This window comes from Crinia signifera, chromosome 4 (genome assembly GCF_055691185.1).
Source record: "Crinia signifera chromosome 4, ASM5569118v1, whole genome shotgun sequence".
Classification (NCBI taxonomy): Eukaryota; Metazoa; Chordata; class Amphibia; order Anura; family Myobatrachidae; genus Crinia; species Crinia signifera.
This window is the reverse complement of record NC_139220.1, coordinates 103,817,012-103,832,445: the sequence shown is the minus strand read 5'-3', so window position 1 is coordinate 103,832,445 and position 15,434 is coordinate 103,817,012. Positions and strand designations below refer to the sequence as shown.

At 40.1% G+C, this 15,434-nt stretch overlaps 1 protein-coding gene across 6 annotated transcripts in view; it reads left to right on the top strand.

Moving 5' to 3' along the window:
- Nucleotides 1-15,434, top strand: part of ZNF346 (zinc finger protein 346) — a 70,329-nt gene that overhangs the window by 35,172 nt on the left and 19,723 nt on the right. Inside the window, exons 7-8 of one of the 6 annotated variants that reach the window (XR_014473390.1) lie at nt 10,023-10,142; nt 14,724-14,877. The exons of 4 other annotated variants lie outside the window; for them this stretch is intronic. Coding sequence is in view for 1 of the 2 variants with exons in the window: in XM_083182119.1 (XP_083038245.1) it covers nt 14,724-14,876 (153 nt within the window). In the remaining variant the exon portion in view is untranslated. Of the gene's footprint in view, nt 1-10,022; nt 10,143-14,723; nt 14,878-15,434 lie in introns of those variants that run through there. One more of the 6 variants, XM_083182119.1, reaches the window with a different exon arrangement.

Genomic DNA, 15,434 nt, shown 5'->3' with positions numbered 1-15,434 from the left:
CTATATAACCATCTTGTGACACCTGAGCGTCACACCATCAGCACATTTATGCTATATAATCCATCCTGTGACACCTGAGAGTCACACCATCAGCACATAAACCATTATGCTATATAAACCATTTTGTGACAACTGCGCTTCAAACATCAGCACATCATTTATGCCATAAATGTGTTGATTCTTTAAAGGTCAGGTGTGACAAGATGATTTTAAACCATCTGATCACACCTGAGCTTCAAACTATCAGCACATTTATGCTAAAAAACCATCTTGTGACAGCAGAGCTTCAAATATCACCACATTTATGCTATATAATATAAACCATCTTAATATCACACCTGAGTTTCAAACCATCAGCCAAAGATGGCCATCGGTGCAGACGCTATCGATGGTTTATTTCGATGACAATTCTGCTCCCAGCCATCGATGTTAGTAAACTATCTGATGGATAACCATCGATAGTTTTAGCTACCAATGGTCATTCCTTATATATGACTGAATGGGCCCTGGGCCGATCAAAACCCGGGGGCGGGACTTCCGAGTGGCGGAGCTATGCTCCGTGTCCCGGCACCTTGTTAAAAAAAAAGAAGGACCATCGGTTCTCATTTGCCATCGATGTAGGGAAACCATCTAGTTCTCCCACATCGACGGCAAAAGTATTCAACATCAGCAATAAACATCAATGATTTCAAATCATCGATGGCCATCCCTACCATCAGCACATTTATGCTATAAAACCCATCTTATCACACCTGAGCTTCAAACATCAGCACATTTTAGGCTATATAACCATCTCTTGCGACACCTGAACTTCAAACCATCACTCTGCAAAGTCATTTATGTAATGTATGGATCACTGGACACTAAGTAGGTTGACAGTTGTTAGATTGATATGCAGGAAGGTCGACATGGATCAAGGTGAATATGACATTACGGTCGACACAATCTATAGCACAACATATTAAAGTAGATCGACAGTAAAAGGTCAACATGGGGTTTTTCACATTTTTTTAATACGAATGTCAGCAGTGTCGACATGGAGGAGGGGAGGGTGGGGGTAGTACCGCGTCCACGCCCTAGTGGATGGTAGGGCATGAAATACCACTTGTCAGCACATGTGTCGGCTCAAAAAACTGTGAAAAACACCATGTCGACCCAGTGCATGTTGACCCAGGGACTGCATATCATTTATTAAAATGACATTTTTTAAATCATAGCAAATAATTTAATTAAACACTCAATAAATCACTCCAAAACAATGAAACAGGCATTGTGATAGTGCAGGCCCCCCACCCCACCAATAACAGGCATTGTGATAGTGCAGGACCCCCACCCCACCCCACCAATAACAGGCGTTGTGATAGTGCAGGACCCCCACACCCCACCAATATCACAATGCCTGTTATTGGTGGGGTGGGGGTCCTGCACTATCACAACGCCTGTTACTGGTGGGGTGGGGGGGGGGGGGGGGTCCTGCACTATCACAACGCCTGTTATTGGTGGGGTGGGGGGTCCTGCACTATCACAATGCCTGTTATTGGTGGGGTGGGTTGGGGTCCTGCACTATCACAATGCCTGTTATTGGTGGGGTGGGGGGGGGGGTCCTGCACTATCACAATGCCTGTTATTGGTGGGGTGGGGGGGTCCTGCACTATCACAATGCCTGTTATTGGTGGGGTGGGGTGGGGGGTCCTGCACTATCACAATGCCTGTTATTGGTGGGGTGGGGTCCTGCACTATCACAATGCCTGTTATTGGTGGGGTGGGGGGGGGTCCTGCACTATCACAATGCCTGTTAGTGCAGGACCCCCCCACCCCACCAATAACAGGCATTGTGATAGTGCAGGATCCCCCACCCCACCCCACCAATAACAGGCATTGTGATAGTGCAGGATCCCCCACCCCACCCCACCAATAACAGGCATTGTGATATTGGTGGGGTGGGGGGGTCCTGCACTATCACAATGCCTGTTATTGGTGGGGTGGGGGGGTCCTGCACTAACAGGCATTGTGATAGTGCAGGACCCCCCCCCCCCCCACCAATAACAGGCATTGTGATAGTGCAGGACCCCAACCCACCAATATCACAATGCCTGTTATTGGTGGGGTGGGGGGGGGTCCTGCACTATCACAATGCCTGTTATTGGTGGGGTGGGGGGTCCTGCACTATCACAATGCCTGTTATTGGTGGGGTGGGGGGTCCTGCACTATCACAATGCCTGTTATTGGTGGGGTGGGGGGGTCCTGCACTAACAGGCATTGTGATGGTGGGGTGGGGGGGTCCTGCACTAACAGGCATTGTGATAGTGCAGGACCCCCCCACCCCACCAATAACAGGCATTGTGATAGTGCAGGACCCCCACCCCACCAATATCACAATGCCTGTTAGTGCAGGACCCCCCACCCCACCAATAACAGGCATTGTGATAGTGCAGGACCCCCACGCCACCAATAACAGGCATTGTGATATTGGTGGGGTGGGGTGGTCCTGCGCTATCACAATGCCTGTTATTGGTGGGGTGGGGGGGTCCTGCGCTATCACAATGCGCAGGACCCCCCCCACCAATAACAGGCATTGTGATAGCGCAGGACCCACTACCCCAAAAAAAAAAAAAACCAGTAATATGCCCCCAAAAAATACCTACAGAGTGCTTAAATCAGGAGGGAGGCGGCATGCTGCTTGTATTAGCCCTAACACGCCGCTCACCTCTTGCTACGTGAGCGGCATGTCAGCTTGGCAGGAGGGAGGAGGCATGCTGATTGTAAGAGCTGACTGCCGCTCACGTAGCAAGAGGTGAGCGGCATGTCAGCGCGACAGGGGGGACACAGTACACGCAGCTCAAGCTGCGTGTATCATTATGCAGGGCGCAGGGCGGGCGGGCAGAGCGGCCAGGGAGAGACAGTACACGCAGCTCAAGCTGCGTGTATAATTATACAGGGCGCAGCGCGGGCGGGCAGAGCGGCCAGGGAGAGACAGTACACCCAGCTCAAGCTGCGTGTATCATTATGCTGGGCGCAGGGCGGGCGGAGCGGCCGGGGAGAGACATTAAGATATTATTATGCAGGGCGCAGGGCGGGACAATAAGGGCAGGGCGGAATTGAGCATGTTTTAAAGGGGCAGGGCGCAGCGCCCTGCAAAAGAAGCCTAACGGGAACACTACATCATGTGGATATATATATATATATATATATATATATATATGTATAGCTACACATGTGGATATATATATATATATATATATATGTATGTATAGCTACACATGTGGATATATATATATATGTATAGCTACACATGTGGATATATATATATATATATATATATGTATAGCTGCACATGTGGATATATATATGTATAGCTACACATGTGGATATATATATATATATATGTATAGCTGCACATGTGGATATATATATATGTATAGCTGCACATGTGGATATATATATGTATAGCTGCACATGTGGATATATATATATATATATATATATATATGTATAGCTGCACATGTGGAGATGTAGAGCTGCACATGTGGAGATGTAGAGCTGCACATGTGGAGATGTAGAGCTGCACATGTGGAGATGTATATGCATAGATGCACATGTGGATATAAATGTATAATATGTATACATATATATCCACGTGTGTATATATAGTTGTGAATAGATGTATATGTGGATATATATGTATACCTTTTGACTGTCTGTAAATACCCTGTTTGTTGTATCACTGTCTCCTTTGTAAAGTGCATTGGAATATACTGCGCTATATAAGAAACTGTTACTAAATAAATATAGATATATGTGGATATATATGCATAGATATACATGTGGATATATATGCATAGATATACATGTGGATATATATGCATAGATATACATGTGGATATATATGCATAGATATACATGTGGATATATATGCATAGATATACATGTGGATATATATGCATAGATATACATGTGGATATATATGCATAGATATACATGTGGATATATATGCATAGATATACATGTGGATATATATGCATAGATATACATATACATGTGGATATATGTGCATAGATATACATGTGGATATATGTGCATAGATAGATAGATAGATAGATATATGTATGGATATATATATATGCATAGATATAGGTATGGATATATAGATATATATATATATAGATATCTATCTATCTATCTCTTTATCTCTATATATATATATATATATATATATATATATATATATATATATATATATATATATGATATAGAGTGCGCCTTCTGTTGTTTCACCACCACAACCTCAAAATTCAGATGGACATAGACAATTCAGATAAAATTAGTTGTACAATTTATTATAAAATAATTCTTAATATTGTTCCGTATGTAGTCACAGTCTTCTCAATCACAATAACCCGACGCGTTTCGTCCTATGGACTTCATCAGGGGTATAATATATGACTCACACTGGCATGTGTTCTTTGATAAAAAGCGGATATGCTGGTTCTTCAGTAGGGTACTGGAACCGACTAAAACGATGTCTCACTTTCAGTATGGAATGGGGCAAAAAATGGGTGATTTGGAGAGGGTTTTTTCCGTCAATCCTCTCATGAACAGATACTATAACTCCCAGGCTGCCACTCCAAAAAGCTGCAGATCAAAGAACACATGCCAGTGTGAGTCATATGTTATACCCCTGATGAAGTCCATAGGACGAAACGCGTCGGGTTATTGTGATTGAGAAGACTGTGACTACATACGGAACAATATTAAGAATTATTTTATAATAAATTGTACAACTAATTTTATCTGAATTGTCTATGTCCATCTGAATTTTGAGGTGGTGGTGGTGAAACAACAGAAGGCGCACTCTATATCCTTCCTATCCATACGTTCTTTCTCCCCCACTAACAGGGGGGACTTATATGTATATATATGTATATATGTGTGTGTATATATATATATATATATATATATATATATATATGCATAGATATATGTATGGATATATATATGCATAGATATATGTATGGATATATATATATATATGCATAGATCTATGCATATATATATCCATACATATATCTATGCATATATATATATATATATATATATCTATGCATGGATATATGTATGGATATATATATATGCATAGATATATGTATGGGGATATATATATTTATATATATATATATATATATATATATATATATATGTGTGTGTATGGATATATATATATACATACATATATCTATGCATAGATATCTATATATATATAGATATAGATATATAGATATCTATGCATAGATGGATATATGTATGCATAGATATATGTATGTATGTATGGATATATATATATATGCATAGATATATCTATCTATCTATATATATATATATATATCCATGCATATATCTATATATATCTATGCATAGATATATGCATGGATATATGTATGGATATATATATATATATATATAAAGCGTTTCTTGGTAGCTCCGGCACTCACTGCATACATGGGTTTACTTTCCCGGTGCCTTCCACAGTCAGCGTTAGCGGGCTTGATACAAACAGATATCGGCAGCGGCACTCAGTATAAAAGAAAAGTCGACACAACGCCGTGTAGACGCCAACGTTTCAACGCTTTAATCGCGTTTTCGTCAGGGCAGCAAAGAAACAAGATAAAACTCACCCTTCTTGTAGTGCTCGCCATCACCAAACTTCCTCCTGTCGCGGGAATCGGCTGCTGCCGTGCGCGCGCACAGGATATATATGCATAGATATATGTATGGATATATATATATATATATATGGATATATATGCATAGATATATGTATGGATATATATATATGCATAGATATATGTATGGATATATATATATATATATATATAAACATAGATATAGGTATGGATATAGATATATATGCATAGATATAGGTATAGATATAGGTATGGATATAGATATGTATGCATACATATATATGCATAGATATAGGTATGGATATATGTATGCATAGATATAGGTATGGATATAGATATATGTATGGATATGTATGCATAGATATATGTATGGATATGTATGCATAGATATATGTATGGATATATATGCATAGATATATGTATGGATATATATAAGGATATATATGCATAGATATATTTATGGATATATATGCATAGATATATGTATGGATATATATATATATATGCATAGATATATGTATGGATAGAAATATGCATAGATATATGTATGGATAGATATATGCATAGATATATGGATATATATATATATATATATATGCATAGATATAGGTATGGATATATATATATATATATATATATATATATATATATGCATAGATATATGCATGGGTATATATCTATGCATAGATATATGTATGGATATATATATATCTATGCATATATAGATATATATAGATATATGCATGGGTATATATCTATGCATAGATATATGTATGGATATATATATATCTATGCATATATATATATATATATATATCTATGCATATATAGATATATATATATCTATGCATATATATATATATATATCTATGCATAAATATCTATGCATATATATATATCTATGCATATATATATCTATGCATATATATATATATATCTATGCATATATATATATATATATATATATATATATCTATGCATATATATATATATATATATATGCATAGATATATATATATATATATATATCTATGCATAGATATATATATATATATCTCTATGCATGGATATATGTATGGATAGATATATGCATGGATATATGTATGGATAGATATATGCATGGATATATGTATGGATATGTGCATAGATATATGTATGGATATATATATATATATATATGCATATATATATATATGTGTATGGATAGATATATGTATGGATAGTGTAAATTGTGCCCCTCTAGCATGCCGTGAGATGCGAGTCCCGATGCGATCTGATCGCATCGGGACTCGCATCTCACAGCATATCCTGCCGTGTGTACACACCATTAGGCATAGAGAGATTTCACATTTTTTATTATTTGCATTACAATCATAAATTAAACAATGATAAAACAATGATATAAACAAAGCACAAGTATTTTTTTTACCAATGTAGTATAATGGATGCTTGATAACTCTACGCGTTTCATCTTGATGACTTCATCTGGGGAGATTCAAAGCAAATATTTTATTAGATTCAAGGATTCATTATCCAATGGTTCTTCAGTGAAAGAAATCAGGAAAAATTCACTTTGATGGAAAAAAATAATCGAATGCTCCAAATGAATTATTCTCGGTGGGAGGGGCTTAAACCATGGGATAACCAGTGGGACTGTGGTATCACATGTGCCTCCTTCCAACTGGAAGGAGGCACATGTGATACCACAGCAGCGCTATGTAAAGACGTCCTCAAAGCCGCTCATCTGCTGGTAATACCAGCAGATGAGCGGCTGTCCTGGCAATGATACGTGAACGCACATCACCACTCATCGCTGGGCCATACACACTAGGCTGCTTTCAGCTGAAAGCCGCTCAAACTTGCTTATTTGAGCGGCTTTCAGTTCAGTCGCCCCAATGTGTATGGGCCTTTAGTTTTAATTATATATATATATTTAATTATATATATATCAAGTTGAATAGAAATGCTTAACATTATATTAGTCCATCAACAAGGTTAGTTGAATATAGTTTGACAATGGCTCTGTTGTTTTTTTAAAGTGTCATTTTAGCACATGACCTATATTCTTCAAGATATAGGGGTGAATTCAATGTGGCCGGCAAGGGTTTTTTTAATGGTGGGGATGGTCTGTTTTCAGGGAGGATCAACAAAAAAACAAGCCATCCACACTGTTTAACTCCCTCACCCTATTCTATGTTTCTGGGGGAATCGGGATTCTTCCAAACAGTGAGGTTCGCCGCTAATGCAGCGAGCCCGCTGCATATAGCCTCGCATATAGCCTCGAGCCTCGCCTTTTTGACAGCCGCACTCACCGTTTCCATCTGTCTATTTAGGTACTATTTTGAGCAATAGGTACTGCTAGCTGTTATAGCTCGCCTTATAGGCATTGAATATACCCCATAGGGTTGTCTTTGCATAAAGATGTCTATTAACATTATACATAGCATATCAGGCTTCTTTGGATAGAAGAATTATGGTGCATGAAGGAAGGTCACTTTTTATGTGTCTGAATACTCTTGTCCATCAGATAAGCAGCCCCACCATATATTTATTTGTGTAAACTGTAGTTTGTCTAGTGATTTTGTCAGGAACACTGTAGATCAGTGGTACTCAACATTGGCACTCAGGACCCCCCACAGTGCACGTTTTCCAGGTCACCTGGCAGGTGCACTCATTATTCACTGACACATTTTAAAAGATCACAGGTGAAGCTTATTATTTCATCTGTGATTCTGTGTGGAGACCTGAAACACGTGCACTGTGTGGGGTCCCGAGGACTGAGGTTGAGAACCACTGTTGTAGATAATGTTGAAGCCTTAGTAAATGTTTTCACAAATCTTCTTTATGTATTTGAATCAGCAGGTAAGAAACATGATTCTGTTGTGTTCACTGAATTCAAGTACATCTCAATTACACCTACCTTGTTGCAAGCAAATGTACCTCCATATTTCTAGCTGTCAGTTTGAGGGGGAACTTTAGGGACTCCAGTATTATATCCAGCTTTCCACGTTCCTAACCTAATGTTTCCTTTCATCTCGAGTGAAAAGATAATCTCAACATCCACAGGGAGTTAATCTCCCTCTATTCTGCCTCCAATCTGCCTCCAATATAAATGCAGATGTATCATGTCCATCCTTGCTTTTTTTAAATAACACACGTTAACTGTTTAATTACAATTTGTTATAAAAACAACTTACCATTGTGATCGAAAAATGTGTTACTTGTTGCTGTTAAATTTGTTATTTGCTGCTGATTAGTATTTTAACATTTAGTTATCATAGATTTTGCCACATTTCCTCTTATTGAACATTGTTTGTAGGGTAGATGTATAAAGCAGTGATCAGGGAGATGTGATAAAGTGGCTGGTACTTTATTACCTGACTGTAAATTTACAGGCTTGGCTTAAAAGGGGACAGTTTGGAGCTGATTGGCCAGTGATAAAGTACCAGCGACTTTATTACTTCTCTTTTATCACTGCTTTGTACTTCTATCCCTTATACCCCTTTTACACCAAAATCCCTGGTCGGACCCTGGTCTTTGAACACGGGAGTTTGTGGTCCATGGTCTGTGTACTTGATCTGGCACTTCTGGTATCCTTTCATCACTACCCGGATGTCCCATCCTGGGTTGGGACCATTTACACCGCCCATGACCCAGGTCCAACCAGTGTTCAACCCTGGTCAGGACTTGGGTAGGAGACCAGTGTTACTGGACCTGGGTTGGCCCCTTTTACACCAACGCTGACCTGGGTCCAAGCTGGGTTATGCCTTGGTGTAAAAGGGGTATTCGTTACGTTTGTGTGATGGCCCTCTGCGGCAATAACCCACACACTGTGATGACAGAGCAGCAGTTAGACCTGTTGCTAAAGGCACCTTTTGAAGACCTGTTTTGTCCTGTAAGGCAGGTGCGTATTGCCAGCCTTGTAAGGATATGAGCACTAGCTGTAACTTGCCAACAAAGCTCCCTGGGAAAATGTCTCCCTAAGGACTATAGCCTTCTAAAAATGTGATGTTTACTTGCTTTTATTATGAGTAACCTGCCCACTGGGCTTCTCTGTAATGTGCTGTCTCTGAAAACATCACATTTAGAAAGAGACTTAACCGTTATATAGTGCTATGGGTTGTGGCCTGTTTTCAATTTGCTGCACATACTGTCACACATCTGCATTACACAGTTACACCATAATACCACTTTTACATTTTAGTTCTATGATGCAGACTATATTATCATTCACTTGTTCTCTGGAATTTCACTGCAAAGTTGATCCTTTTGCTCTAGTTAGGGCACCATGGTATGCCACAAGATGATTCTAAAGCTGCCTCATTGACCTCACTGTTTCAGAGCCAATCCAAAATCAGATTGCACTGTGCTGGAAATGGTTTGTGAGGATGAGGTCCCTTCTCAGCCCTAACTAGAACCATCAGGACACATTTGCAATGAAAATCCTGTTCATGACAAGAGGTGAGTAGTATTTTGGCTACGGTGTAACAGATATCCAAAAAGCTTACACTTAGGTTCTCTGCAGTTGTTGCCAGACAAAACATAATTGGGAAACATGTTATTATTCTATTTTATGCTGGGAACACTGGCTAACATATGGGCCAGTATATTGTTGCCACATTGTGTACCATCAGCATTCTTCACAGACATATTGTGTTAGTCCTGCCACACAACCAATGGGCAATATATCTCCAGCTACATCGGCCCACCGTTCTGTGTGTATGGATGGTTTTACACTTGCTGCATGGGCCGATGTCACAGGTGAGCATTCAAATTCCCACACAGCTGCATTGCAGGGACAAGAGAGGCCTATCAGTAGGTTTACACAGCTGGAAAATATGTTGGTGGACCTACCATTGCCCCCCTAAAGCAGATGGATCAACGAAGGTATGCGTACTTAATAATCAGCCGCTCAGTATGTCGGTCTCTGTCATGCAACTTGGTGGGCATTTGAATTTGTCTGCTTAGCTGGGACATCGGCCCCTACTGCCTATGTATGACTGCCTGTACACACAACAGAATGCACCAATATATCTGTAGATATATTATCGGCCATTGGCTGTGCTGCAGGGGCTACGCGATATGTCTGTGAACGATGTTGTTCACAGACATATCACTGCTACACACCCTCCAACATGCCAGCACTATATATATATATATATATATATATATATATATATATACAGGTTTGTAGGCAAGAAGGTGGCACTCCAGGATTTGAATGAGTGAAAAAAAGCAACCAAAGGACTTGCTCCTAATAGGAAGGCACCGGGTAAGACATTATTGGATGGATTTCTAGGGAGTGCCGGTCATTGTGGACTATATATATATATATATATATATATATATATATATATATATACATACATACATACATACATACACAAACAGAATACCGCTGCGCAACACCTCCTATCACAGGAGTTAATTCAGTAAGTCCCCCGTAGTCTGCAGCTCTCTCCAGGACTCTACCACGGTCCAAAGTAGTGTAATATACAAAAGAAGGAGAAGAGCACCATGAGCAGGATAAAAGTACAATTCCTTTACTGATCTTATATGCTCACTTATATAGGGGTTCAGAATAAACAGCTTGCCAAGCCAAGGTGGACACAGGAACAAGTGGATAACAGGATACAACTGCGATGATCTTCCGTCTTGGACAGCCTCTCACGCTGCACTCACACCGGTCACAGTTTTCCTTCACCGATCACTCCATGTCCACCGTATTGGCCACGCCCAACGCGTTTCGTACCAGGACTTCGTCAGGGGTGACACCCCCTGACGAAGTCCTGGTACAAAACGCGTTGGGCGTGGCCAATACGGTGGACGCGGTGACGTCGCTCTGGTGGAGTGAGCTGTGGAGTGATCGGTGAAGGAAAACTGTGACCGATGAGAGTGATGCACCTTTTACACCAGAGGTTGGACCCGGGATATTGCCGCTCCAGTCCGGGGCAGGGCATGGTGTAAATGGGCTGAAAAATTCCCGGGGAACAGTACCCGTGTTATTTTTTTTCAGCCCATTTACACCATGCCCTGCCCCGGACTGGAGCGGCAATATCCCGGGTCCAACCTCTGGTGTAAAAGGTGTATCACTCTCATCGGTCAAAGTTTTCCTTCACCGATCACTCCACAGCTCACTCCACCAGAGCGACGTCACCACGTCCACCGTATTGGCCACGCCCAACGCGTTTTGTACCAGGACTTTGTCAGGGGGTGTCACCCCTGACGAAGTCCTGGTACGAAACGCATTGGGCGTAACCAATACGGTGGATATGGAGTGATCGGTGAAGGAAAACTGACCGGTGTGAGTGCAGCGTGAGAGGCTGTCCAAGACGGATGATCATCGCAGTTGTATCCTGTTATCCACTTGTTCCTGTGTCCACCTTGGCAAGGGGTTTATTCTGAACCCCTATGTATGTGAGCATATAAGATCAGTAAAGGAATTGTACTTTTATCCTGCTCATGGTGCGCTTCTCCTTCTTTTGTGTATATATATATATATATATATTTATATATATATATATATATTATCACCCCGCATGATGGCCAGTGTGTTCCCGACTTTAGGCATTAAAAAAATATTGAAATAATCTGACAGTGGAGGTTCCGCTGTCATTGTTTGTTATAATTCAGGTCCAATGTGCTGAATTTTGTTAGTTTGATGATGTCATGAGATGACGTTTCTAGCTTGTGATATCTGTTGGACAGGACTTGCCATGATCCATTCTACTACTGGTAACTAGCCTTGAACTTACTAGGGTTGATTGGTATTACATAATGCTTATTGGCACAGGGCTAGCTACTTGAGCCTGTAAAGGGAACATCTCATTCTATGCACATACTGAGTTAGAAGATATTGTAGTGTAATCCACTACAATGAGTCGGAATGTCTGTGCATGCTTCCTGCCATTCCAGAGGACACCTCTCTATATACATTGTAGGTGTTCATGTGACACTTCTATATACTTGAATTGCCGAAGTAACCGTATACAGCCTTTTATTTAGGAGACTATGCATAAGGGTCCCATCACAAGACCACCAAATCATAGCCTAAAGCTTAGTTACAGTTGGCCTTTGAGGTGTAAACCCTGATGAGGTATCTATGAGACCAAATACGTTGGGGTTTGATTCTTATATTTTCATTTTAATAAATTACAGCGATTTTTCATGATCAAGAAATGGTTGTACAAATTTAAGGATGGTTAATATGTGTGATTTTCTAATCCAGCAAAATATTGGAGGTATTGTTTACATATAATCAGCAGAACCCGGCACTCCTTTCAGTCAGGTAATAGAGCCTAGGTGCCAGAACAGAAGCCAGGAGCACCAACAATAATAAATCACAGGAATGGCACTCAGTGTCAGAGATCAACATTTTGGTTTTTCGCAGTTATCAAGATCACATACAGTCAAAAACGTACTTTATTTCCCCACCGTGTGTCCCGCCGCTGATACTGGCGATGACGTCACAAACCCAAGAATTAACATTAGACAAAAAAATAAAACAAAAAGATCATTGAAAGCAGATTACATATAATTACATGAATTATAAGAGCAGGGTACTCTAATGCAATACAAAATAGGAATCAATATAAAACTATACGTTAAGAGGAAAACAAAATAATACAAAAAACCATCAAATACAGCCTAAATCTGGGAATGAAAATTACAAAATGCAATTGAAGGAGATTTTCTCATTTAGCGCCCAAGGTGAAACTTTTAAGGTGATGTATCCATCTAGATTTGCAGCAGAGCAACACTTTGGCACTCTGGCCACTACTAGTCTTTTTGGGACCTGATCAATGATTTTTTTATCTCAAGGTAACTCTAAAATGCTGGGCTACCAGCTGTGTAGAAAAATGTTCTGGGTCATTTTTCTTACCCTCCACAGTTTGCCTGATGGCAGATCTGTGGAGGGACATTCTTTCCCTGAATTATGTCTTGGTGTCCCCCACATAGAGAAGACCACAGCGTCAACGAATAATATACACAACGTGGGTGCTGGTACATGTTAAAACATGACAGATCAGGATGTTCTATAACCGTATAAGGATAATAGAAATAGTCTCGGCTCCCTAGGTAACCACAGGTGGTGCACCCCATTGCATTGGTAGCACCCTGGTTTTCTAGTGTGAAATTAGCTGACGCGGGGGTCTTGAATGGAGAAATATATGGGCAAGCCAATCTCTCAAATTATGATTCATAGAAATACTTGGCATCAGTGCACTCTGATAGTGATTTAATCACTATCTGACAATATAGGCCATCACTAGTTAATTTTACATGTAAGGGTAGTACTAGATGTAGAAAAACGTTGAACAAAAGCTATCTTTTGTTTCTGGTCATCATCCCTGATTTTAAGGGTGAGAGCAAGGACTCTGGAAATATCAAGGGCTTTTTAGTTTTTAACAATGCCTTGAGAATTGTAGCCATATTTCTGGAATTGTTGAATTATGTTGTCTCCCTCTCAGTTTGCTGCATATCATCAGATATAGAGTGAACACGGAGGAACTGAGAGATGGGTATACTATTTGTTGGCCCTGTGGTCTTCTCTATATGGGAAAGACCACAAGAATATTCAGAGAAATAATGTCCCTGCACAGATCTGCCCAGAGGCAGGCTGTGGAGAGTAAGAAAGATGACCCAGAACAGCCGGTAGCCCAGCATGTTAGAGTGTTACAACAAGGGCTATCGACCTTGAGATAAAAAATCATTTGTCAGGTCCCAAAAAGACTTAGGGCTGGCTAATGCATTGCTCTGTTGCGAAACTAGATGGGATACATTGCCTTAAACCAGTTTCACCTTGGGGGCTAAATGAGAATATCTCCTTCAATCGCTTTCTATAATATTCATTACCAGATTTAGGCTGTGTTTTGCACAATTGTTTATTAGTTTCTTGTCTTCCTCTTAACATATAGTTTTATATTGGTTCCTATTTTGTATTGCATTAGAGTACCCTGCTCTTATATTTCATGTCATTATTATCTGCCTTTCATAGATTTTTTAGTTTTACCATTTGTCTGTTTGTTCTTGGGTTGATAGGACACTGCCTGGCTTCCGGGGATCGCGGGGAGGTGCACGTCGCGGGTTCTTGAAATCATCGCGGATGTCGGATGGTGCACGTCACCGACAGATGCCGCTGATGGATCCTGTGGGCATCGGTGGCGAGGGGAGAATGTTTGACGGAGATACAAGGTACATTTTTGACTGTTTGTATGTGATCTAGATAATGGTGTGAAACTGAAACGTTGATCTTTGACACTTTGTGTGCAGTCTTAGTCCTGGATGCCATCTATGGTCCATCTATGGTCTTTATTTATAAGGAGTGCTGCCTCTGCATGGATTGTGTGTGTGTGTGTGTGTGTGTGTGTGTGTGTGTGTGTATATGTGTATATATATATATATATATATAAATATGTATGTATGTGTATATATGTATGTGTATATATATATATATATATATATATATATAGATAGATAGATAGATAGATAGATAGATAGAACAGACTCTTGTTTCGCGCCACTTATTTAGTGATAACTGTGTTTGGGCTGCCGGACTCACACGGACCCCTGTTGGATGGGGACAAGGAGAATGTGGATAGCAGTTGTAAGTTGGCGCCCCTTATTAAGACCTTTAGTAATTGGGTCTGTATAGCCTTTTAACAGATTTCAAAACAATAAAAGTAAAGTCCAAAGTTCATACAAATTTATTAAAATGTCTCTTGTTCCACACAACAGTGGTGATTGTTTCAG